General features: G+C 49.3%; 1 protein-coding gene across 2 annotated transcripts; it reads right to left on the bottom strand.

Moving 5' to 3' along the window:
- Positions 1 to 131: 131 nt before the first annotated feature.
- On the bottom strand, positions 132 to 13,660 carry PLEKHB1 (pleckstrin homology domain containing B1). 2 transcript variants are annotated; one of them, XM_027083339.1, is made up of 8 exons: positions 13,291 to 13,324; positions 12,000 to 12,075; positions 10,492 to 10,644; positions 9,777 to 9,879; positions 8,630 to 8,669; positions 5,883 to 5,987; positions 1,857 to 1,953; positions 334 to 1,254 (listed from the first exon to the last, which is right to left on the bottom strand). In XM_027083339.1, the coding sequence occupies exons 2-8, from the start codon at positions 12,034 to 12,036 to the stop codon at positions 1,118 to 1,120; spliced, it is 672 nt and encodes a 223-aa protein (XP_026939140.1). In that variant the 5' UTR covers positions 12,037 to 12,075; positions 13,291 to 13,324; the 3' UTR covers positions 334 to 1,117. The 2 variants fall into 2 exon arrangements, with proteins under 2 accessions (XP_026939139.1, XP_026939140.1); XM_027083338.1 differs by lacking the exon at positions 5,883 to 5,987 and having other exon boundaries at positions 132 to 1,254; positions 13,291 to 13,660.
- Positions 13,661 to 26,540: the final 12,880 nt, after the last annotated feature.

Raw genomic sequence — 26,540 nt, 5'->3', positions numbered from 1 at the left:
GCTACTGGGCAGGGATGTTAGCATTTCTACTAGTGATTGGGACAGGATGGGGGAGGAGACTAGAAGGGGACCAAATGGGGAGACTGCTGGGCCACCTGCAGGGAGGCACATGTGGGGCCTTCAGGACTGAGACAAAGGTGGACCAGGTCCCAGAGGTGAACACTGCCATCTCCCCAAGAGTGAAGGAAGAGACAAAGCCTGAGATGCTGATAGCTACAGCTATGGATAGGGGGCCAAACTTTTGGGGAACAGAAATGCATTTCTTGATGGAGGCACCAACCTAGGGCGAGTCACAAAGAGAGCTCACCTGCCCCCCAGGAAGAGGACCCCAGGTTCAGCTCAATTGCTGCCCCAGGCACCTTGACATGGAAAACAGGTGCTTTCTGAACACTGAAGGAACAAAGGATCCAGAAATTTGGTAGCTGGGAAGGATGAGGCTAAACTCAGGGAGTGTTTTGGGTTTGGGAATTAAAACAGGCAATATATTCATTATGGTGCAATCATGAAACTTCCCTCCAAAAAGCTCACACCTCCCCCTTAGCCAGCAACCTCCTTAGCCTGAAGGGCCATCATGATCTGACCCCTGCCCACACCCCAGCCCAAATGAACTCCCATTCAATTCTTTGGATGTGCCGTTATGTTCACGGCTCTGCACTCTTGCCAACAACTTTACTCCTAGCCTACCTTCCTCACTTTTTGCCGTCATACTGTCAAAAGACTGATAACTCCACCTTGTAAAGTGTTTGTTTACTCCAGTCTGCCGCACCAAGCTTGGAGCTGCCAGGGGAAAGAACCTGATTCCTGTGTCTCCAGTGCCTGGGCAACTTGAAGACCCATGAGTTGCATTTTCTGTGTCCTGGCGTGTTTGGGGGAAACATATGTGTCTATAACGGATTTCTGGGGTGTCTAGCAGTAGATAAAAGAAATTTGAGCTATGTTTGTGCCTGGGATGATAGCTTCTTCTGATGTGCAGGGTGAGGGTGGGGAGTGGGAGGAACGATCCGAGCCCAGAAGGGGCTAATGGAAACTAAGGGGCCAAGTGGGACAGGGTTTGGATGGTGGAGGGTGGGACCAAGCAGGAAAGGGGTCTTTCTGGTCTACGCGCAGGGTCCAGGGCTCAGAACCAGCAGGGCGACCACATGAGCGAGCCGAGTGCTGCACCTGTGGCGGCTCCCGCAAGCATGCTCATGGCCAGGGGGGCGCCCGCGCTGTAGCAAGGATCCTCCCGGACCACTACGTGCGTCACGCCGGGGCCTGCGGAGAGAGAGCCCGTGAGGACCAGGGACTTAAGAGGAGGGAGCAAAGAGATCATCCGCCTCCTTCTGCTAGACTCCAGCCCAAACCAAGATAAGGCGCTGAGCCCACTCTCCTGCTCCCCAGTCGGAGAAACTGAGGGCTTGATGCGGGAAGGACGCGCGCTCTGTTCCCACGGCTTCTATGCCCTGGATCTGCTACGGACGTTCTGGGACCGTGGGGCTAGGATGGACTGGCGAGGAAACCCCGGGGTCTCTAAGAAACTCCAGACTGCACCTGATGATGGATGGGCCTTCCTAACCGCCAGACCCTGGAGTGAGAGGAGGTAGCCTTTCCCGAATTAGCCACCAGGGGTCGCTACCAGCTCAAGAATGGGTACTGCTGAGCAGCCAGCGAATAGGGGCCGGCCTAGAGAAGAGGTCAGCTCTGGAGTGGGGAGGGGCTCTGGTTCAAGAACCGTTCTGAGTCATGGGATGGGGAGGGGGCCTTGCGGAGGGTCCCACCTGGGAAAATCCATGGTCACTAAAAGGGTGGGGCCTGGCCCCTACTGATAGACCAGGGGCAGGAATTGAGGCAGGGGGAGGGGTGGGCCGGAGACTTACCATAGGTCGGTCCATAGTAGCTGCGGACATATGTGGCCTCGTGACCGTTGGGGGGCACCACCCCATAGTAGTTCTGGTATGGGCTGTAGATGCGCACCTGGGGAGCCCTGCCTGGTCAGCTGCCGGAGAGCTGGGCCCGGCTTTTGTCCCCTCCCCCCCCACACCTGGTTCAGGCCCTTCTGGGCCCACAGAGCCACCACACCAAGTTTACAAACGGGTCCCCAGATACCAGCAAGCTCCTGAAGAAAGACCCTACCTCCCCACAAGGCCCTTGTCCTCTAATACTTCAGCCCCTCCATCCAGCTCCCAGCGATGCCATTTTACTGCCCTGGCTTCCTACCTAGCATTCCCCTGATCAAAAATTCTCCATGGCTCCCTACTTCCTTTGATAGATAGTCTAATATTTGCTAGCAGCTCTCCAGTGATGACACTTGGAGAAACCCAATGGACTTCTCTACTCTCCTGGTTATGGAGAGGGGGGCCTGGGCTTTGGCCAGGAAATAAAAGGGGGTTGTGGAGGAAGGAAGGGAAAGGAAAGGTAGAGGTGGGAAGTAACTAAAGTATTATTAAGCATCCACCATGTTCCAGGTCCTAAGGGAGATGCTGACATGTGTTATTTCCTCTCATCCTTACAGCAGGCATTATTCACTCTACCACACAGCTGGGGATGGAGGCTCAGAGAAGAATGGTCAGTGTTCTCTCTGGGAGGGAGGAATAGACTGTCCGCCCTCTCCCCTCCCCCATTAGATTTTTACCAACCCCTCAAAGCCTAATTCAAAAGTCACCCACTCCAGGAAGCCCTTCTGGCCTCAGAAAGAATCCTTTCTTCCTGAGTTCTCTGTGGACTATGCTTGTGCCTCTTGTTCCTAGCCTTCCTCCTGGCCTTTCCTGCCTGCACCCTGAATGTGAGCTGCCTATCGGCAAGGGCTTTGATTGATTTGTGTTGCCAGCAGGGCCTAGGGAATAGCAAGGACTAATAAATATATGCTGAATTAAATGGAAGCTCTTAATCCAAGACCCTCATTTTATCCATGGGGAACAGACTTGGAACAGACTTCTTAGCCCCCTTGCACCTTATATCTCTAACTGAGCTTAACACCTAAATGGTCCAGGTGGTCCCTTAAAAGTCCAGGTGTCCAAACTTAAACCATCTCAAAGTAATTTCATCATCCTTCGATCCCCCCAAACCTGCTCTTCTGTGAATGCTTTCCTCTAAACACCAGCACCATGCACTCAAACCAAGACATCAGGTTGGCACCGCTGTCTTCACACACATCTTCCACATCATATTAGCCACCAGATCTCATGATTTTATCTTCTGAATATGCTCTTCTGTCCATCCTCTTGCCCAGTGCCAAGAGAATAAGCCACTGGTTTATTGGAAATTGTGGGCGACCTTGAAAACACTTTTCAGAGGAGTGGTTGGAGGAAGAAGCCAGACTATGGAGGACTGAAGAATGGTTGAGAGAGGAGGGATGGAATCAGCATGTCATGACATCTCTTTTAAGAAGTCTGGCTGTAAAGGGGAGTCCTCCAACCATACCTGTGATTTCAAGTATCCATGCCATTTCCCTTTGAAAGGGATTCCTTTCTCATCTTTTTAAATTCAACTACCTAACCTGTCTTTTAGACTCAACTCACATATCACTCTCCCTGAACCTCAGGTTCTGTTAGGGTCCCATCTGGGCACCCACGGCCCTTAGACTTCCATCATCATAGCACCAACCACACTCTATGGTGTCATTGTTGTATCCCTGTGAGGTGTCTCCTCCATCAGACTTGAAGAAAACACCTCCTGCCCCCAACAAGGGCAGGGACGGGGTCTAATCAGGCCTGACTGGAACATGGTAGGTGCCTAATGTATTGAATTTATCTCAAGTGAGTCAAATACAGGGTCAGACTGGAACTAAGGTCACCCAACTCTAAGTCCAGTTTCAAGTTAGGTACAATGACCAGACCCAGAGCAATGCAAGAGGCTCAGACAAACAATGCTCAGTCTCAAGTGACTTCCCTTACTGTGCTCCTTCCCCAAGGGTGATCCAATAGGGCTTTCTGGTAGGGGTGACCAAGATCTGAGCTCTAAGCCTGGAGGGGCTAGAGAGATCTAAGCACTCAGAGCCCCAGTTTTACTGGTAGGGAAGTTGAGGTCCAGAGCCTATATCTGCCCTGCACTGTAAGCCGGTGGGCCTGTCCAGGCCCTGGAGAAAGTAGAGAGCACCATCTCATGTCTCTGTGGGGCACCTGTTTCTACCCTCCAGGCCTAAGAAGCCCAGAGGCAAGCTCATGTGGGTCACCTGGCAACGGGGCAGGGGATTCCCCAGAGACCTCACAGAATCTAAGGGTTTGATCCAGATCCTCTCCCTCTCCAGGCCCAGCCCCTTTTGTAGGTGGGGACAGGGTCAATCAGGAGGTCACATGCAAATGGACCCCTCACCTCAGAAAAGCTCAAGTTTATAGCTTTTAAATTCAATTTTTAGGCATCCCCACTTTAAACAAACTTTTATCCTAGTTTGGGTATGGGGGATGCCTCAATGCTGGGCTGGGAATCCCAGCCCTGCCACTGATGAATTAAGTGACCCCGGTCATGTTATGTAACCTCTCAGAGCTTTAGTTTTCTCATCTGTAAATGAGGACAGTCTTTCCTACACTGCCCACTCCCAGGGCACAGTGAGAATCCAGCAGAACTATGTCTATGCATCTAGGTGGTCCTAGCACTTCTGGGCTCAGTGGTTCTGCACATCAGAATCGTCAGGAGAAATTTTTTAAACCATAGATTTCCAAGGCCCCACCCAGAACTACAAAATTAGAGCATCCAGAAGTAGGATCTGAACATCTGAATTGTTCTTAAGTCCATAAGCGATTCTAATGCACAGCCACATTGAGCACCACTGTGCTAGCTGACCACAGGTACTCTAACCCAAGCCCCCTACTGTGCCCACCCCAGGTCAGGCTGAGTGCTGGAGACAGAGAGGGGATTCATCCCCAAATCCTGCTTTCCAGAAACACTGGGGAAAGGGGTGTGTGGCAGGGAGACAGACACGGACTAAATTATAATGCGCAGTAGTGAGGCCATAACAAGAGGTTTTTTTACTCCTTCCTTCCTCTCTTTATTCATTCACTCATTTGCCCATTCAGTGACTACTGCTTGAGGCCTACTTGTACCCCACCCTCATGCACCAGGAATAAGAGGGTCAAAATAGACTGTCCCCGGGCTTCCCTGGTGGCACAGTGGTTGAGAGTCCGCCTGCCAATGCAGGGGACACGGGTTCGTGCCCCAGTCCGGGAAGATCCCACATGCCGGGGAGCGGCTGGGCCCGTGAGCCATGGCCGCTAAGCCTGCGCGTCCGGAGCCTGTGCTCCGCAATGGGAGACGCCACAACAGTGAGAGGCCCGCGTACCGCAAAAAAAAAAAAAAAAAAAAAGACTGTTCCCATCACTGAGCACTCATTGTGCACCAGCTGTATACCCAGCACTGTGCCAGGTTCCACAGGGGCAGAGCTGACCTAACCTGATCCTTGCCTTGAAGGAAGTTCCAGGTCTCCTGGGAGAATAGAGACAAAAATATAGGAACTAGAAATCAGGCAGAATGAAGACAGGACTAAGCACTAACGCAGTGGGTTGTGGGAGGGAGCAACAATGTGTGGAGGTCTGGGAAGTCCTCCCTGAGGAGGTGGCAGCCTTCGAGGTGCATCTTAGAGGATAAGCATCATTTTGTCAGGAAATTAAGGGTCTTTGCAGCAGATAGAGCAGCACATGCAAAGGCTGGAGAGACAGAAAAGGTTGGGCATAGCTGGGAGCAGGGGGTTGAGCAGAGCAGTTGGAGCGCAGGGGATGAGGGGGATGAGGTGGGCAAGTCTGGCCCAGGCCAGATTCCGAAGGCCTTGAAAGCAGAGCTGTGGTTGGTGTCCTATGAATGATGGGGAGCCATGGAATGTTTGTGAGCAGGGAAGGGATGTGACTGGGCCCACTGCTGGAGGCACATCCTGGTGCCAGAATGGAGGCCGGGAGGGCTGAGCCAGCACTTACCCAGATCCGCCTCTCAACATTACAGGGGCTCCACGAGCAGGTCACACACCTGACCTTGGGGCAAACCCGGCGGCTCCTGGGAGGGACGGTGGCTCCAGCTGGGGCCTGCTTAAGCCACAGAAACCCAAGAAGGGGAGGGAGGCGGGTGTCAGAGGCCCTCTACATCTGGAGAGACTCAGAGCTCTTCACAGGCCCTAGCAGAGCCCTCTGCCAGCTGGGCAAGGGAAGGGGGTATCCTCTTCTTCCCCAGCCCATGGTAATGGTGGGAAGCTCAGAAGGGGTGGTGATTTTGCTGAAGTTACACAGAGAAGACGGATCAGTAGTGTCTCTCCAGAATAGCCCACCTTCGCCTGTTTCAGGCTGCTGAGGCCCCCAGTCTCCAGGGAGGACAGTACAGCTCTGATCTGCCTGCCCACCCACCTGCACCCAGCACTGGCCCCACAGCCTTGCCCCTGACTGTGCCCCCGGCCCTGTGTCAGGGGCTCCTCCTGGAGCCTCCACCCAGAGTGGGGTATAAACCTGCAGGATGTGGAGGGACAAAGCACAGGTCACTACAGGACAGACAGACACAGGCATGAACACTAAGAGATGGGCAGACACTAGTACAAAGACACAGAGGTACAAACACACCCAGTTCGAGCAAGCCTAGGGACCAGAGGGATGCGCGCGTGTGTGTGCACGTGTGTGCGTGTGTGCATATGTGTGTGTAGAGTGGGGGGAGGTGGAGTGGAGGGTCAGAGTAGAGAGATTTAGGAAGCAGAGCAGCAGGAAGGTGGATAGGCAGAGAAGACACAAGGCAGCTTCATAGAGTCACAGAGTACAGAACGGTCAGCCCTCACCTCCTTCCTCCTGCCCCTCTTGGGTGGGACTGGTCTGCCCTGCATAAGTGGGTTTGGAGCTCAGAGCCAGGTCCCTCCACCCTGATGACCACTGCCCCAGCCTCCACCCAGAAGCCTGAGTCTGCTCCAAAGCCTGACCACAGCCCCCCTGCTTAATGCCCTTTATTGCTCCCCACAACCCTCAGGATAAAGTTCAGTTCCTTCACCTGGACTTCGAGGCCGTTTGTGACATGGCTCCTCAGAGGTCATGTCTCCTATTTCTTTCCCTCCACACCTTACCCTCCAGCCAGGCCAGACTCCTGGCCTTTAGACACACATGTGTGCATATACACACTTGCACATACCACTTCCCCACCTCTGCTCGTGTAGCTCCTACTGCAGTTAGTGCCCTTCCCTCAGAGTCTCACTGACCTAGGTTCCAGTGCAGGCTCTTCCACTGACTTAAGACGATGAGACTTTGGACGAGTCAATTCCCCTCTGAACCTCAGCTCCCCAGCTATAAAATGGGACTAAAAATACCAACCCCTACCCCTTCTTATTGAAGAATAATGATACAACCAATGCCGGGTGGTCAAGCACAATGCCTGGCCCTCAGCAGGTGAACGCCTGAGGGAGTTCCTAAATGCATCCCAGTCTTCCCTGCTACTTCCCAGCGGACTTTTTTTTTCTAGATGAGAAGGAGCTCCACCGTGCCACAGGTAGAAGGAGCAAGCACAGAATCTGGGGTCAGGCAGATGGGGGTTGAGGCCAAGCTTGGCCACCCGAGCTCCTCAAAACCACGCCTTTGGGCAGCTCCTCAAAACCATACCTCCATCAATCACTAAATTCTGTTGCTTCTACCTCTTAAGTGTGTCTTACCCTCATCAGCTTGTCTCTGCCAGCAAGGCCTTAGTCCAGACCCACAGGCGGTCATCTGCACACTGTCCCAGCCTTCTAACAGGTCTCCGGGCATCCACTCTTACCCTCTACAATCCATTCCCTACCTACCAGCCAGACTATCTTTTTAAAACTACAAGTCTGGTCTGATATGCTCATGCCGTTCCTCTGCTTAAAAACTTTCAGTGACTTCCCAGTATTCTTAGCTGAAACCACTATCCTTAACAGAGCTTTTAATGCCTGGCTTTGCTAACCCTCCTTCCCTCACGGCTCTCTCTCTCCCTGAGATCCAGCCACCCCAGCCTTCCTTCTGTTCTTCAACTTGCCAGCATCATAACCCCTCTCAGGGCCTTTGCACCTGCAGTTCCCTCTGCCTGGAAAGCTCTTCCCTTCACCCCACCCCAGCCCTTTCACCCAGTTGATTTCTGTTATCCTTCAGGTCTCATCTTAAGCCTTGTCTGGACTCCCACCTGGATCAGGCCATCAAGGTGGATGCACATTGAATGCACTGCAGTGGAATCACTAACTCTGTAATTTGTGACTTCACGTCTAGCTCCCCATTAGGCTGAGTCCAGGAAGGCAGGGCCCACATCTCCTTAGCTACCCTCTGATCCCTGGTCCTTGGCACAGTACCTGGCACATAGTAGGAACTCAGTAAATATTTGTTGTGTGGATGAATAAAACTCAATCTTATCATCTGCAGAGAGAGAACAATAATCCCAACCTCACAGGACGGTTGAGGGGAGTAGCTGGTACTGTAACTATATCACACCTGACACATAATACTTGCTGGACAAAAGATAGTTCCTTTCCCCCTGCTCACATGCCACCCCCTTCAACAAGCCTTCTTGGAGGCCTCTCTCTCCCTCTTCCAAGCACCAGTTGGATGTCTTCTGTCCTTTTCCACTCGGGACTCAGTCACTCACATATATGGAAATTTAGAACTGCTGGCTGGCAGAGACCGAATCTGAGTCACCCATGATTCCATGGCAGGTAGGGGTGGGGAGGAGACAGGGAGGGAAGGGGGCTCACCGGGGTGGAGTTCGCCTCCAGCAGTGCCGTCTTCCATGCTCTGCAATGCAAACCCACCAGACCATGAGGAGGGAGTTCAGGAGAAAGGAGATTGGGCCCCACATTTTAGACTTTCCTCCCCAGCCCAGCCTCTAGCCCTAGTCTCTTGTGAAGGGGGAGATCCTCTTGACTCCCTTGGGTAGACAAAGGTGACCCCCTCTGCTGCTCCAGTCACATAGACAAGCCCTCAGCTGAGCTGCAGCCTCCTCATGCATTCTTAGTCCATCGTCTCTTTCCCTCTAGAAATTCCGGTTTCCGCATCTGGACAAAAGACAGCTGGGCTTGGGTGGTCCCTTAGGAGTTCAGATTCTGACATGCCTAGGCTGCTGGTTCTCTGGCTGCAACCCACCTCCACATCCCAAACCTACAAACTCAGTTCCCCAATGCTCTGACCCCAGAGCCCCGGGAACACCCAGTGGACACCGGACAATTGAGCCTTTGTTGGTTGCCATGGCACCTGGCTGGGGTGGACAAGGCGGCTCTGTGCTTTGTCTACCCCGAGCTCAGCCTCCCCTACTCCCACACATCCCATCTCTTTCACTCTGCTGTAGCACAAAGGCCAACTGATCCTCCGCCAGAGAGTGGGAAGGGCAAGAATGTGAGTGAGGAAGACACGCCCCGTCTCTCAGTGTGGATCTGCATCGCACATGGGGGGCCCGCGGGCTGCCTCTGTTAGGCAGGTTAGGGTCTATCCCTCAGATCAGAGTACCCCCGGCCCCAGGCCATCTTCTAGGAAGGGAGTGAGAAGGAGGGCCTCTGAGGATGCCATGGGGCTGTCTGTTCCTTTGTATCACCCCCAAGCGAGGGCTCACCTCAGAGGCTGCTAGATGCCCAACTCTGAGTGACCAGGGACCACACACCTGAGGTAGGTATGCACACCCCTCCCCCAACAGTCCTGAATTCATCCCTAACCATATCAGTTTCCTGGATACCATGCCAATCACCATGAGCCTTTCAAATCCACTCTGCCCAGACTCCACTGAGACTACCCTGCTCACTGGTCTTTGTCCCCTTTTCCTACCTTTAGGGAACTAGAGGCCCAATGAGGAGGAGGCGTCTGGTCATATTCCTCAAGATCCCACCCCATCCTCTCCTGGGAACCACTCACATGGCATCATCCTGGGTCTCTGCACACAGGTACAGGCGGCCACCCTCTCGTAGGTTCACGATCAGCAGGCCATCTCGGCTTCTGCCCTCTGGGGGCTGCACATCTAAAGGCAGACACACATATATGGGGTTTCCACAGGGCACAGGCCCCAGGTTTCCCCAGTAAACCAGAAACAAGAATAGGAATTGACTTCTCTGAGTCCTTTTTATTGGCCACTGCCAACATCATCTGATCCCACACACTTTCCTTGGGATTCTGCTCAACTCTTTAGACCCTTCCACCTTTCCACATTGCCTGCTTCTCTAGTTAGGTATATCTATCTCCCAGTTTCCCTGTATAATTATGGCCTGAGCCTTGATCAAGGAGATTTGCTGTGTGACTTTGGGCCAGTTACTTATTTTCTCTGAGCCTCCTTATTTCATTTCATCTTTTTCCATTCCTAGCACGGGAGAGGGCAAGAACTGTGTCTGACTCACCTCTGTGAACCCAGCATAGGGCCCAGGTCCAGCACAGAGTAGGAACTCAATAAAGAACTGATTTCTTAATTCACACCCACATGAATTGGAGGTGATAGAGGCCCAGAAGCAATGTCTATGGAAGGCCTCTGAAAGCCGCAAAGAGCCTTCCACCTGAGAAGAGCAGGTGTTCTCAGGCAGACACAGTGTGGGGGCCGTGGCCATAGTCACAGTGCCAGAGAGAAAGGGGCTCTGCTTACCGTGGCACTCTTGGCCTATCTTTATGTCTCGGACGTTGAAGCGGATGAGCACGCGGTCCTCCTCATCCTGTGCAGTCTCATCTTGGTAGTAGCCCAGGGTTCCATCCAGCCACAGGGCAAACCAATTCCGCTTCCAGCGGCGGAGGATGGAGCCTGTGCGATATTCCAGAGCCTGCTGGGGGGCAGGAGCCCTGGGTGGGTTCCCAGAGTCCCCTTATCCCCGGCCCCCAGTGTTATAACCACCCCGTCCTTGCCCGTCTACTCCCTGAAATGATGGCAGGGCCTCTCTCTGTCTTGCTCACCCATTGCCTCCCACTGGGCCTAACACATAGTCAGGGCTCCATAAATGTGCTGAATGGTAAATGAATGATCAGATTCTTTCCTTGGGGGAAGCTGGAAATCTTTTTTTTTTTTTTAAGTGTCACAAGACATGGAGCACCTCCACAAATTTAAATTCATGTCCAATTGAACATTTGTTTCTATATGTACAGTTTGTCAGAGAAAAAGCGTTGTTTTTGTATGAATGCAGAATATGATTTATGCAAGAATTAACAAAACAACTAGTCATCAAGTGCTTGCCTTAAGGAAACCCTTAGTTTCCACTGCATCCATTCTGCTGAGGGGTGTACAATTATTGCTTATAATTGTGAGCATACTTGAAAAAAAAAGGCCAAGCCCCAGGTGACAGTCATTTGTGTAGTGTCTGCCTCTTCCACCAAATGGGGAGCAGAGGGATTGGCCATAGCTCACCTCACCTGTCCCGGCACCCAGCAGGACCTGGACTCAGTGTTTGCTGAACTGAATGAAGTGAGTACGGGTCATAGGGTGTGGGGAGCTCCTAGCCCGGGACAGCTCTGATTCAGATCATGACTCTGGTCAGAGGTGGGTCTGAGCCCTAGCTTTAGACATTTTGTGGCTGGAAAACTTTACAGAAAAGGGTAAAGACATAAGACATCTTCCTAGAGCTTTACAAATTCCAAAGCACGGAGGCATTTTTCATTTTGTTCTGCACCTTGTTCTGTGGCCAGCCCTGGGTATGCGTGCTGTGGACACACAGAGAACTAAACCCAGTCCCTGCAGTTGAGGTGCTCACAGCCTGGAGCCAGTATGAGGTGGGGGAGTGGTGAGGCCCACAGGTAAAGATGGTTATATATTTATCAGGGCTGTAACAGGGGTATGTATGAGGCACTGGGAACGAAGAAGGGGGCCACGAACCCAGCTTGGTGCTACAGCAGGGACTGGGGTGGTGAGGAGAGAAAAGGCAGAGAAGGCTTCTCACAGAAGGGGACATCTGAGCTGGGTTTTGAAGAATAAGTAGTTTACCAAGCAGTCAGGAATGTGAAGGACATTCCGGGCAGAGACAAGAGTATGGACAAAGGAGGGGAGGATAAAAAGGGCATGATTTCTTGGGAGAAGGGTTCACTGTGCAGGTCCAACAGGCCACTTTCCTCATCCCTGCCCCTGGACAAGGTGCAGGACAGATGAGGGCTTGGCCCAGGGTCACTCACTCTGTCTCCACAGCCAGCCGCCCCTCACCAGGGCCATTTCCTCAAAAGGACTTTCCAGGGCAGAGTCAGGCGGAACCTGTCAGAGGAGCCAAAGGACGCACGGGCCTCATCAGCTGCTCCACAGCAGCTCCTCAGAGAAAAGCCCCCACCCCTGTCGTCCCTGGGGGAGCCACCGAGGAAACGTTTAAAGGAGTGTGAGTAAACAAAGAGGGCAAGCCTGTCTGTCTCCTTCCCATTCTCTGCTCCAGGCACATAATCGGAGCACTGTGCTTGTAGGGTCAGCAGGGCAGCCACCCACTGCGCTGGGGTGGGGCTGGGGGTCAGAAGCCTGGATTCCAATCTCAGCCCCATAACCTTGACCAAGTCCCTTCTCCCTGGCCTCCACTTCCAGATCTGTAAAAGCATGTCCATCGGGCAGGTAGAGACTGAAGTGACGAACTCTTAAAATGTTAGAAACCCTGGAATTTTGAAACACTGGCAGCAGAGAATATTAGAATCATGGCAATGAATGAGGGACTTTCATGATAAGAAAAGCCTCCCTCACATTTGAACCCCACCAGAGCCATTTACAAAGTGCATAAAATAATAGTTCAACAGCAACTATGATTGATCGAGCACTATGTGCCAGGTATACTTCTCAAGTGCTTTCATCTAGTATCTCGTTGAAGCCCCACAATAATCCTTGTTATTCCCAGGAAACTGGGGCCTGGAGAGGTCCAGGCACTTTCGCAGATTTGCTTGGTTATTAAGCAGTGGAGCCAGGATTCACACCCAGCAGTCCTGGCTTCTAACCATTATTCTGGTAGGAGCTTTTAAAACTCCTGATACACAGGTCATACCCAGTAATAATTAAATCAGAATATCTGGGGGCAGGAGGTAAGCACTGATAGTCTTCCAAGATACCCAGGTGATTCAGTGTACAGCAAAGTTTGGGCCCCACTGCAACTCTATTGAGTACTTTACTAGATGGGTAGGATCTTTCCTCCTATTTTACAGATGGACAAACTAAGCTATAGCATGTGACTTGTCCATGTGTGTGACGGAACTTGGATTGGAATCCAGGTGCCCTCTGTTCTTGAGCGCGGCTTACTTTTGAGCTGGTGCCTTCGCCCCTCCCCCCACTAGCTCACACCTGTTGCTGCGCAGCAAGGGCTGGCTGGAACACCTGGGTTGGAAGGCCCGGGCTTGTCCCTGCTTCTCTTGCTGCTCCCTCCCATCTTCAGGCTCAGACACAGGTCAGATAAGACGGCCAGGTGCAAACTCCCTCTCCAACCCCCCTTGATGCACCCACCTGTCTACACCTGTTGCGACGCTGCTGCCAAAACGGCCGCTACTTGGTGCTGCGGCCTCCCAACCCGCTGCGCCTGCGCTTTGTGCGCCCCAGAGCGCCCGGGGCTGTTCACTCCCTAGGCTGCGCCCGGGGTCTAGCTGCCTCGGGCCCCGCCCTCCGGTCCCGCCCCGCCACCGGGGAGGGGGCGGGGCGTGTAGAGATGTGCGACAGGAGGCCTTCTGGGACTTGTAGTCTGCAGGCCTAGATATGGGTAATCAATATACAGCCTCTCGTGGGTGGTAGCCCTGTGCCCAACCGGAGCACAGGTGAGAGGCCGCACCTGCGATTTTATTTTGCTATTAAGTCATTATTTTGTTCATTCATTTATCATGAAATACTTTTTTCCCAAGAATCTTGACCTCTAATTTTCTAGAAAAATGTAAATTACGAGGAGAAACCAGGCTCCTAGCTTTGCCATGTTTTCTTGATACTTAGTTTGTGCCTGGCACTGGGCGTTAGTGGAGGGCATAAAAAAGCATCCGACAAGGCCCTTCCTCTTCTTTTCCCAGCTTCCCGTCTGGTGGAGGAGACAACATAAACACACAATTAAAGCACAGGGTATGGTTTGACAATGGGAAAGATGACTCTGACTTTGACCAAGAGGTTCAGGAAGGCTTCCCAGAGGAGGCTGAAAGAGGTCTTGAAGGATGAGTATGCGTGTCCAGTATTTCAGCGTGTTTGGAAAGTAGAGTGCAGGGGTGGGAGTGGGGAGGGCATGGGGATCAGCAGGTGATGAAGCTGCAGGGGTTGCAAGGATATAACATGAAAGTCTTGGATGACAGGCTCAGGAGCTTGGGCATTATGACATAGTGACTGGAGCTTGGGCTTGCGGGTTTCAAGGTGAGGAGTTAGGTGGTTCAATTTATGGGTTGGAAAGGTATTTCTAGGACAGTCAAAAATGGATCGAAAGGGGCCCAACTAGAGAAAGAAGACTGTTTCTCTATCTACCACCACAGTCTGTTCCTCCAGGATCATTTCCTTGAATAGCTCAGCCCTACAAACCCCCACCTAGGAGCAGACCCAGGATGTCATTCAGAGGATAGAGCTTGTCAGGGCCTGAAAGATCCCTTGAGAATGGAACCCACCCTGCCCTGGGCCCTTTCTCCTGTCCCAGAGATCTCTTTCTTACCGGAGTTGCAGGGCTCATGGTTCCAGGGCGGCCAGAGCAGCATGTCTCAGAAGGCTCCTGCAGGGGGACATTTCCCTAAGCGCCTTGGAGATAAGGGGATCAGGAAGGTGCTACCAAGTGGAAACCGGAAGGGGGTGTCAAAGAGAGGGGGCACATAGATCCTAGAGAAAGCCGTCCTTTCTCTCCAGTTCCAGGCCCACCTACTGATCCCCTATTTGACCTTCAGTTCACTGGATAACAAGTCATCTGTGATTCTGAGGTGGTCTTGGACTAGCATCGCTCAGATTCCCGGTGGGGGGCGAAGCCAGCCCTCCTCCCTCGGTTGGGGGCAGGGCTCAATCCTCCTCCAGCCGGGCTTGACCTGCCATTACCCCAGTCCTGGATGCACAGCTTGGCTCTTTAAGCTTCCCTGTCTTGCTCCTGGTTTTCTGTAATCCTGACCTCAAGCTAACCCGGTGCCTCGGACCTCCATGCAGTGCGTGCCTTGCTGGGGGATCCGCCAGGGCTGATCCTGTCTGCCTCTGAGCTCATCCCCTCCATGCAGCCCCAGGAATCAGTTCTCCTAAACCATGCTGTTTTCCATCCTTGTGACTCTCTGGAATGTCCCACCCCTACCTTCTCCAGACTACAGTTGCCGCTGCTACTGCAGAAAGATGGAAAGGAGGGAGGGTAGGGTGGAGCTGGCCTCAGGGAATCTGGGTGCTGCCCCTCTTCCCTGCTCTCCCTGCTCCCCTTGGTGGCTCCTTCAAAGAGGGATGGGTCAGGGGAACAGTGCAGAGAGCTCCCAGATGACATTCTCCGGATTTAGTAACAGATGGAAAGAGAAGATTTTCCAGCATCAGTGTGGAATTCAGGGAAAGGTCTCCCCACTCCCCAACCAAAGATGGGGCGCTATGACGAGAAAAAAGGGAAAGGGGAAAGGATGCTTGGCAAACTAAAACCACAGATGCCACTACAGAATCTAAACGCAGCATGACCTGACATAAATCTCTAAAATGTTGGTCAATGACCCTCTTTGAGAAGCTGATAAATGTTGTAGACGCTGCCCAAGAAAAAATACACACACATCACATTTTGCATATAATTCCTGGGGCTTCATAGACCCCTGAAGCTATGATGATTACTACTGAGATTGTTTTTAATCTTCGCAGCTGTGCAGATGGGTGAGAAGAGTGTGGATTGACAAGTGAGAAGTGCTGAAAGCATAGTAGGAAACAGCTTCAGCAGTACTGGCTTTGAGAGGCTGTTTAATTAACTACAATGTATTGAGACCAACAAGCCAACAAGTTAACTTTTACATTTCTGTTGTAACTGTAGTACATAGAGCCATTAGCAGAGAGAAAAGTATTTTGCTATTTCAAATGTCTCTGGTGGATGAACAGCTCATGGATAATATATTGTTTAGAGAATAGTGGGCTGGCTTATCAAATTAAAATTTACTGCTTACATTTTCTAGAGAGTATAATATAATGAGAATAACTTACATTATCTCCATTTATCAAAAAATTCTGAAATTTATATCAAAATGCAACTGGAGCAAAACCTCTTATGTAAAAGTTTAAAAATAATTTTAGTGAGATATAATTTACATACTACGAAATTCACTCTTTTAAAGTATACAATTCACTGTTCTGATATATTCACAAAGTTGTGCAACCATCACCACTATCTAGTTTCAGATCATTTTCATCACCCCAAAAAGAAACTGGTATGGCCAGGCCATTCAAGATGGCTGTTCTCTTACTCTGTGAATCCCCTGCAGGACCGGTGCCTGCTTCACCTAAACCCTACCCAAATGACTGACCTTCCTACATACTTGCCCCAGGCCCCAGCTGGTAATTGTTCTTATCAAAGAGGCAGTGATACTGGTTTCCCTGGTAACTAATGAGCCCACCTGACATCAATTCCCCTATAACTGGTAATCTTCCCTTACCTTGGGAACGAAGACTGCCACCATATCCTGCCCGCCATCTGCCGTGCATAGTGGGGTGTCACTCCAGGACCTTGCTTCGGACGTGTAAGCCCCCCCATCCATTAAACCATCGATGTCTCTGTTGATGACTTCGGGCTCTCTGTTCAGTCTTGAAGCTGGGCAAGCACAGGCCTTGTAGGCCTGTGGGGCGCAGCCCAACAAAACTCTGTATCCTGGGACTTACCTGGCAGTGCAGTGGTTAAGACTCTGCGCTTCCACTGCAGGGGGTGCGGGTTCGATCCCTGGTTGGGGAAATAAGATCTCACGTGCCATGTAGCCCAGCAAAAAAACACAACAAAACAAAACTCTATATCCTCTAGCAGTCACTCTCAATCCCCTTTCTCCCCAGCCCCTGCCGACCACTACTTTGTATGAATTTGCCTATTCTGAACATTACATATGTAACCTTTCATGATTTGCTTCTTTCACTTAATGTTTTCTAGTTTCATCCATGTTGTAGCAGGTATCAGTACAGCTGACCCTCTGTATCTGCGGGGAATTGGTTCCAGGACTCCCCAAAACACACACACCAAAATCCTCGGGTGCTCAAGTCCCTTATATAAAATGGCATAATATTTGCATATAACCTACACACATCCACATCCTATACTTTATTTTATTTTTTTTAATTTATTTCATTTTATTATTATTATTTTTTGGCTGTGTTGGGTCTTTGTTGCTCCGCGCGGGCTTTCTCTACCTGCGGTGCGGGGGCTACTCTTCGTTGAGGTGAGCGAGCTTCTCATTGTGGTGACTTCTCTTCTTGTGGAGCACGGGCTCTAGATGCGTGGGCTTCATTAGTTGCAGCACGGGGGCTCGCTAGTTGTGGCTCACGGGCTCTAGAGCGCAGGCTCAGTAGTTGTGGCGCACGGGCTTTGTTGCTCTGTGGCATGTGGGATCTTCCCAGACCAGGGCTTGAACCCGTGTCCCCTGCATTGGCAGGCGGATTCTTAACCACTGTGCCACCAGGGAAGCCCCACACATCCTATACTTTAAAATATCTCTGGATTACTTATAATACCTAAAACAATATAAATGCTGTGTAAATAGTTGCAAATACAATGTGTTTTTACAACTACGTAAATTTGCCTTCCCTAGGCAAATTCAAATTTTGCTTTTTGGCACTTACTGGAATTTTTTTTTTTTTTTTGGCGGTACCCGGGCCTCTCACTGTTGTGGCCTCTCCCGTTGCGGAGCACAGGCTCCGGATGCGCAGGCTTAGTGGCCATGGCTCACGGGCCCAGCCACTCTGCAGCAGGTGGGATCTTCCCAGACTGGGGCACGAACCCGTATCCACTGCATTGGCAGGCGGACTCTCAACCACTGCGCCACCAGGGAAGCCCTGGAATTTTTTAAAATATATTTTTGATCTGTAGTTGATTGAATTCACAGGTGCAGAACCTGCTGGTATGGAGGGTTGACTGTACTTCATTTCTTTTTATTGATGAATAACATTCTATACCATGTTTTATTTATCCATTCATTAGTTAATAGACATTTTCGGTTTCTACCTTTTAGCTATTATCAACAATACTGCTATGAATATTTGTGTACAAGTATTTGGGTGGACATATGTTTTTATTCCTCTTGGGTATGATATTGCTGCATCATATGGTAACTGTTTCACATTTTGAGGAACTGTCAAACTATTTTCCAAAGTGGCTGCACCATTTTACAATCCCACCAGCAACCCATGAACATTCCAGTTTTTCTCATCCTCATCAACCCTTGTCATTGTCTCTCTTTTTGATTACAGCCATCCTAGCAGGTGAAAAGTATTGTCTTGTGGTTTTGATTTGCATTTCCCTAGTGATCAGTGATGTTGAGCATCTTTTCATGTGTTTATTATCCATTTGCATATTTTCTTTGGAGAAATGTTTCTTCTCCATTTTTCAGTTGGATTGTTCTTTATTGTTGTAAAAATTTTTTTAACTTAAAAAATGTAGATAATTTTCAAATAACTTTGAAGAAAAAAAATGAAATGGTCTTGCAGTGTTTCAGAGGTTTGAGTAGAAAGAAGGGTTACTTTCAGGCTCAAAGAACCTGGAAGGTAACTACTTCCATTTCATGGACAGGAATGTCCAGAGAAAAACCCAGCCCATGAGGGAAGATAAGAAGGACAGCAATCTCTTAGTGGAAAGCCATCCCTGAGGGCTTCATCCAGGCTTGTGGCATGGGAAGCAGTTAGCTTTATTTGTTTTATGTCTAGGCTATAATACCCATTATTCAATCAAAATGCTAATCTAGGCGTTACTGTGAAGGTATTTTGTAGATGTGGTTAATCTCTACAATCAGTTGACTTTAAGTAAAGGAGATTATCCTTGATGATCACCCAATTAGTCAAAGGGCCTTAAGAGCAAAATGGAGATTTCCCTGAGGAAGAAAACTATATAGTCTGTGGACTATAGTCTCAGCCCCTGACTGAGAGTTTCCAGTCTGCTGGCCTGCACTACAGGTTTCAGGCTTGCCAGCCCTCACAACTGCATAAGCCAATTCCTTGAGATAAATCTCTTTATATATGTATGTATAGCCTAGTGGTTCTGTTTCTCTAGAGATCCCTGACTAATACAGGGATTAGTCTTCTTGTCAGGAACTCCCTGTTTGAATGTATTGGAAACACCAGATTTGGGAATGGAGGAAGAAAGCCTGGCAGCCAAGGAGAGGGTCTGAGGGGAAGGGTGTTGAGACCCTCCTATCTCAGAAGAAACAGCACCCCATGCCCAGAGATGAGGGCTTGCAAATGCTCCCTGGAAAATTCTCCATCTGGATCATCAGATGCATGAGGAACCACTTCTAGAAGCTCACTGTTTCCACTGTTGTTTGTCTCATATCTGCAATGTTTTGTCTTGAGATGAAGAGGTTTCTTTCAGCCTCCTGTGCTCTTGTCCAGTGATCAGGACCTTTTGGTTCAAGGGAGATAATTTGGTTTTGAGAACAAATGATGCTTTCCAGCTTTTCGTAAAGGTCTTTGATTTGCTCTCTGAAGGTCTTCAGCTCTTAATTTGCATGCTCATCTTGTCATTTGCTTCAGAACTTTCCTCTTCTTGTTCCAAGTAATGATCTTCCTGGACAGATAATTTCTCAAGAGACTCCATTTCTTTCTCTTGACAATGTTCAGTCACTTCATTTCCTCTTCCCTGAAGACTTTGATATGCACTTTTTCAAAAGTCAAGATTTGCTCAGCCTGAATACTTCTAAGATGATTAGTCATGTCGGCTTTTTTGTTTCCTTCTTTAGCAATGTTGATGTAGAATTGATTTCTCCCTCCATCTTGGATGTTTAAATGCACACTCGACTTTTCAACATCAGTCAGTTTCCTCCCGGCTCCTCTGGTCTGGTCATAAATACTGTCTCCACTTCCCAAGTCCAAGTCATTATCTGTGTTCTCTTCTCCAAGGGGAGCTGTCAGGTCTTTCATCTTTAGCCAACATTCCTCCAGAGACTTGACCTGACTCTTCACACATGCCCTGGAATTCTGTATGAAGGTCCTGAGTCTTTCTTTTGTTGCCCACATAGCATCAAGTTTGCTTTTTCCACTTGTATTTTTGATGGATTTGGTTTCTGCTTCCAGAGACAGGATCTTTCTCATGTTATAAGAGATTGGCTTATCTTGATATGAATATTGAACTTTTTCTTTTCCTAGCTGGTTTGCTATTAAGCATAAGATGGACTAAATCCCGTGGTTAGGCATTTCCAGGGTGTCAGGCACTTCTTTCATTGCAGTGTGAAACTGACAAGGCCTTTTAGTTTATTACAGCTATTGCTGAATTGTTAATAGTGTGTTCCTTGACTCTTTGTACAAAAAAATTTTGCCTAAAACCAAGAGAACTGTTAACACATATACTGTCATGGCACATGGAACCAACTCCCATTGATGCCCAGGAGAGTGAGACGTGGTCTCACATTGTCAGGTACTCCTGCATAGAACTCTGCAGCGGCTCCCAAGTTTGCCAACAGTGCAGCTCCGTGTCAGGACAAAGCCCCTCCACAATATCTAGGCTACACAGAGCCCCCTCTGCTGTTACCAAGTCCCTCTGGGAGTGGAGAACACTGAGCAAGTTTCCGCCCAGAACCAAGCCTGCATCTGGCAACTGGGCAGACTGTGAATGAGAGGGTCAAGGCGGGACAGGAAGAATACAACAGCCCTGTGTCAGATACCCTGATACCCTCAACCTTGTCCAGGGCTCCTGCTTTTCTCTACTTAAACCTCTCCTTCTGTGGCCCTGGAGGCCTCATCCTATTCCCTCTGCCCAGAAAATGCTGCCCAGCTGTGGGCAAGGCCCATCCTGTGGTTACTTGGCCTCACCACTGTCTCTGTGTCCCCTGTGCCCAAGGCAGAGCTTGGCGCAGAATAGGTGCTCAGTGCTCCATGAATATTCTTGGAGAGAATGAATGAATGAGTGAACAGATGAAGGAGGGACAAAGCCATCATTTGCCATCCCTGCAGATTCACACGTAACACTAGCTCTGTTGCCTCAGGAGATGGTTCCCTTAGGAGAGCTTAAAACTCCTTTCCAATCCAGTGTAAGATGGTGGAGAGAAAGGGGCAGTGGGAACTCTGCCCTGGACTCCTCATTCCTGGGCCACTCCCACCCTGCCATCATGTGTAAATTGGGACAACAATGTTGTGAGGAGTAACATAAGTTGTGAGGAGTAACACAAGAGTAGACATAGAGCCTGGCAGGTAATGGGTTCAAAAGAGTTTAGTAAAATTCCGTCATCCAAGGCATTAGCAACTCCTTCCATTAATCAAGTATTCTGTTATTCCACCCAGGTTTAGCAAGAGCATTGAGATAAGAGAACAAAATAGCAGTTATAAACTTAAGAAAAAAAGAGATAAAACTCTTTTTACTGTTAACAGTATATGCCTGGTAAACATTAAGAGACTCTAGTAAAAACTGCTAGAATTAATAAAAGAATTGGGCAAGGTGACTATATAAAATAAACAAAAAGTGCAAATACTTTTTTTTTTTTTTGAGAAAACTTCGTATCGAGGTATAAAAAGCAACTGTAGACTGTTAGCTCCTCTCTCCTTCGATTCCCTCCTGGAACCTGGCGTCCCCAGGCCTAGTTTGTTCCGCAGCTCGCCAATGCTGAACATATTTCTGGGGGCAGAGCGGTGGGTAGGGAGAACTATTTTATCTGGCTTTTGTAGTTGTTCTCAGCAGAAGCACTCACTGCCAAAAGCTGCTCTATCGCACTTGGAAGCAAAAGTGTCAATCTGTTTTTTTAGCTCTTAGAATGAATACAATGAAAATTGGAGGGAAAAGTACATTTGTAGTAACCAAAACTATGGAATACTTCAGAAAACACTTAACAAGAGAAGTATAGAACCTATAAAGAGAAACCACCAAATCTTATTAAAGGTATAAAACTAGACTTGAATGAGTGAAAAGACATGCTGCATTTTTTTTTTTTTTTTGCGGTACGCGGGCCTCTCACTGTTGTGGCCTCTCCTGTTGCGGAGCACAGGCTCCAGACGTGCAGGCTGAGTGGCCATGGCTCACGGGCCCAGCTGCTCTGCGGCATGTGGGATCTTCCTGGACCGGGGCACAAACCTGTGTCCCCTGCATCGGCAGGTGGACTCTCAACTACTGCGCCACCAGGGAAGCCCTATGCTGCGTTCTTGAATGGAAAGATATAAATTCATAGAAGTGTTAATTCTCCAAAATTACTATATACATTCAATTAATTCCAGTTAGAATACTAACAAATTTACTTCATCTTTTTTTTTTAGGAATTGACAAAAGAAAGTATGAAGAATAAAAGCAGAGGAGATATTGCCTAAACTTGACCTCTGTTCACTGGTGTCGAGTAGAAACAAGGAGACAGAGTTTTGGGTGAAGTAGAAAAGAATAGATTTATTGCTTTGCCAGGCAAAGGGGGCCACAGTGGGCTAATGCCCTCAAAATTGTGTGTCCCACCCTGGAGGGGGTAGTGACGAGTCTTATAGTGTTCAAGGAGCAGTGCATGAGCAGTTCATGGGCATTCTTCTGATTGGTTGGTGGTGAGGTAATTGGGAGTCAACATCATCACCCTTCTGGTTCTAACCTGCCTGGGAGTCTACGAGCTTGTGGGCAGCATACAGATATCTTCCACCTGGTGGGGGTTTCAGTATCTGCAAAACAGCTCAAAGGACATGGCTCAGAATATTATCTGTAGCCCTTGAGGAAGAACTAAATGTCCTTGACTTTGTTTAATGGCTAAACTATTATTATTTTGTCCTGCTTGACTGCTTTCCTTTCTTTCTGCATCTTCTCATTTCTCTGATTAAATTTATTCTCTTTTTTTTTTTTTTTTTTCAGTACTTGGGCCTCTCACTGTTGTGGCCTCTCCCGTTGCGGAGCACAGGCTCCTGACGCGCAGGCTCAGCGGCCATGGCTCACGGCCCCAGCCGCTCCGCGGCATGTGGGATCTTCCCGGACTGGGGCATGAACCCGTGTCTCCTGCATTGGCAGGCGGACTCTCAACCACTGCGCCACCAGGGAAGCCCTATTAACTTTTCTTGAAACATAACATACCTACAGAAAAGTACACAAATCATAATGGTGCAGCTTGATGAAGTTTCACAAAGTAAACATGCCTGTGTAACTAGCACCCAGATCAAGAAACAACACCAGCCTCCTTCACGCCCCCTCCTAGCTGCTGACCACAAGGAATATATTTATATTTACATATATGTATTTGTAGTTATTTTTATTTACATATATTGTATTTATTAACAGAAAAGTAGTTTGTTTTCCTCCCCACTAAATGCATTTAAACACGTATTTAAAGAAAGTCATTTTAAAGGCACATCAAGTTATTTGCCTTCACCAGGGCATCCACAAATCTCCATCTGGCTCTTCTGCTGCAGCAGGGTAAAAGCATCTTGAGGTGTTCCTGGTTGTAGCCAAACCCCTGCAGTTGGGAAGGTGTGCTACTGCCCCCTTGGGGCCATACTTGGTTTCTGCATCCAAGCTGGGCACCCAGATCAGTATAGGACTTTACGATGCTTTAGCCAAGGTGAAGAATTAGATAAACTGGGCTCCATTCTGGACTGGCATTTTATTTATTATTATTATTATGTTTTGGCTGCACCATACAGCTTGCAGGATCTTAGTTCCCTGACCAGGGATTGAAACTGGGCCCCACCAGTGAAAGTGCCGAGTCCTACCCACTGGAGCATCAGGGATTGCATTTTAGAGCAACCCTTCTAGTTGACAGTCCCCCGCTTGAGTAGCACCTGTAAAGGTACTCCAGGGGCTAGTAGATGATTGCCACCAGCAGTGGTGATTGTCCTTCATGGGGAGAAGATGGGTTAAGATGGGGAGTAGGGAAGGGCAGCTGAAGGTTCCTCCTGAAAGAGCAGCCAGCTTCGACTAGAGACTGGCTTTGACATTCTCAGAACATGGTATTTGGGAGGACCCTGCGTGGGCCCAAATGGCTGAAGCCCTGAAGCCCCACTTCTCTGGAGCTTCTCCCTGACTCAGGTCCTGTGGTAGAGGTGTGGGAAGCTTCAGTAAAAACCGGGGGCCTGGGCACGGAAGCCCTGGACTTCACAGGCTAGGACCCACCAGTGTGAGCAGGCACAGAGAGGAAGATAGGGGCGAACACACAGTGCGATGGAAAGCAGTGGAGGGTTTTCGACAAAGAAATGACATCACGAGGGCTTCCCTGGTGGCGCAGTGGTTGAGAATATGCCTGCTAATGCAGGGGACATGGGTTTGAGCCCTGGTCTGGGAAGATCCCACATGCTGCGGAGCAACTAGGCCCATGAGCCACAACTACTGAGCCTGCGCATCTGGAGCCTGTGCTCCGCAACAAGAGAGACCGCGATAGTGAGAGGCCCGTGCACCGGCGATGAAGAGTGGCCCCCGCTTGCCACAACTAGAGAAAGCCCTCGCACAGAAACGAAGACCCAACACAGCCAAAAATAAATAAATAAACAAATGTGGGTTTTTTAAAAAAAAACAAAACCACTTCTCTAATAATAAAAAAATGAGAAATGACATCACGTGATTTATGTTTTTAAAAGCTCACTCTTTTTTTATTCTTTTTAAAATATTTATTTGGTTGCACCAGGTCTTAGTTGCGGCTCACAGGATCTTCATGGCCACATGTGGGCTCTTTGTTGCAGCATGTGGGATCTAGGATCTAGGATCGAACCTGGGCCCCCTGCTTTGGGAGTGCAGCGTCTTAACTACTGGACCACCAGGGAAGTCCCTCAAAGCTCACACTTGGGAGGTGAAAGGAACTGGTGATTTCTTGAGGTGAGACCTGGTAGATGAAGGGCCACGGAAAGTGGATCCGCTGGGGGGGTCTCTATGAAAAGATAGTGCTGCTGGAGGCCTTGTCTCCTGCCTCTCACAGCTGGGGCTTTACCCTGCAGCTGGAGGAGCGGGTCTGGTTGAGAGGACAGAGCTAGTTGCAATCAGTTGATGTTGACAGTGGTCAATTCTAGTTTATGGCTACTTTACTGTCCCTATCTTACAGTTTCCTCTTTGCCTGTCATGCAAACAAGTTATGGGACACACACCACTAGCCCTACTCAGCAGGGCAGTTATAAAAGAGGGTAAAATAGGGGAAGCTAACAAGCAGAGAAGTCAGGCACAGGCAATCCTTGGAATTCTCATTACCCACTGCACTGTGGCCCAGTAGAAAGGGACTGTTCCAGCAATGCTGAAATGGAGAAGGAACATATTTTGCTGACATGAATGATTTTTACTTGTTTTTTGACTTTTTTTTTTTTTTTTTGGCCACACCCCGTGGCTTGTGGGATCTTAGTTCCCCGACCAGGGGTTGAATCTGCACCCTCAGCAGTGAAAGTACAGAGTCCTAACCACTGGACCACCAGGGAACCCCAGGAATGATTTTTAAAAAGTAACTTAAATAGAGTGGATATGGGGAAGAGAACAGCTATGTGTCTATGTCACATTGGAAGCTCCCCTGTCGAGGAAGTAAACTTGTTAGAAAGGGGGCGCTCCTAGAACCCAACAGCTGACACCACTGGGCTCATAGAGACATGCTGAGCTGACTGTCTGGGGGGTGAAATGAGCCTCCATTTAAGGCCATCCAGATATATCTCTTTGTAGACTTAAAAAGATATTTCGTATCAATTACGATGTTTTTGGCTGTAATTAATTCTTCCCAACAGAAAGTGACTAAAGCCATAGAAGTTTTATAATCTTGTTTCACAGGAAGTCAGCTGCACAGCCCCTGGTTTGACTCAGTGGCTCAATCTGTCACTCAGGACCTTGCTGTCTCTCCCCTCAGCCACCCTCCCTGGCAACATCTTCCTTCAGGGTTGTAAGACGGCTGCTGCAGATGCAAATATCACAGCATTACACAACAACCTACAAAATCCCCCCACCCCACCCTGCCCTTGTCTCTCTCTCTTTACTCTTCTTTTTTATCAGGAAGTGAAATCTTTCTTAAAATTCTGCTTCCAACCTCCCACCAGGAGACCTCCCCTTTCATCTCACTGGTCAGAAGATGGGCAAACAGACTCCACTAAACCAACTGCAGGGGACAGAGGCTGGTTTGGACAAGTCATGATTCATCCTATCAATGGGGAGAAAGAGAGAAAGCCTGTTGGGAAGTGACTGCCTGTGTCGGCCATTATGTTTTTTGTTCTCGTCTCTCATTACAAAAGTCGTATATAATCATTGCAGAAAATTTGGGAAATCCAGAGAAGGATAAGAAGAAAATCTCCTAATATTCTACCACCCAAATCCAACCACTGCCTTATCCATTTTGCACTGGTTTTATCCTTCTCTGCACTCCACTCCTCCCAGCTGCCTCCATCCTCATTTTGCACCAGCCCAGAAATCTGCCTGCCCACTCTCAGGCACACAAAATGTTGTTGTAAGCCATGGCCCTGAACTTGTTGCTCACTTTTTTTTTTTTTTTTTACTTAAAAAAAAACCCGAGGGCTTCCCTGGTGGCACAGTGGTTGAGAGTCCGCCTGCCGATGCAGGGGACACGGGTTCGTGCCCCGGTCCAGGGAGATCCCACATGCCGCGGAGCGGCTGGGCCCGTGAGCCATGGCTGCTGAGCCTGCACGTCTGGAGCCTGTGCTCCGCAACAGGAGAGGCCACAACAGTGAGAGGCCCGCGTACCGCAAAAAAA

This window comes from Aethalodelphis obliquidens, unplaced genomic scaffold, assembly GCF_003676395.1.
Source record: "Aethalodelphis obliquidens isolate GAN/ISIS:26980383/991018 unplaced genomic scaffold, ASM367639v1 scaffold50, whole genome shotgun sequence".
NCBI classification, from domain to species: Eukaryota; Metazoa; Chordata; class Mammalia; order Artiodactyla; family Delphinidae; genus Aethalodelphis; species Aethalodelphis obliquidens.
Note: the sequence above shows the minus strand (reverse complement) of the source record. Positions and strands in the feature narration are given on the sequence as shown.

Bases quoted from the DNA above. Each gene is read 5' to 3' on its own strand.
- PLEKHB1 (XM_027083339.1), bottom strand. From the start codon at position 12,036: ATGGCCCTGGTGAGGGGCGGCTGGCTGTGGAGACAGA. The intron at 9,880-10,491 runs GTAAGCAGAGCC...GTCTGCCTTTAG, and splicing joins GATAGGCCAAGAGTGCCACG to ATGTGCAGCCCCCAGAGGGC. The intron at 5,988-8,629 runs GTGAGCCCCCTT...TGGCTTAAGCAG, and splicing joins TGGAGGCGAACTCCACCCCG to GCCCCAGCTGGAGCCACCGT.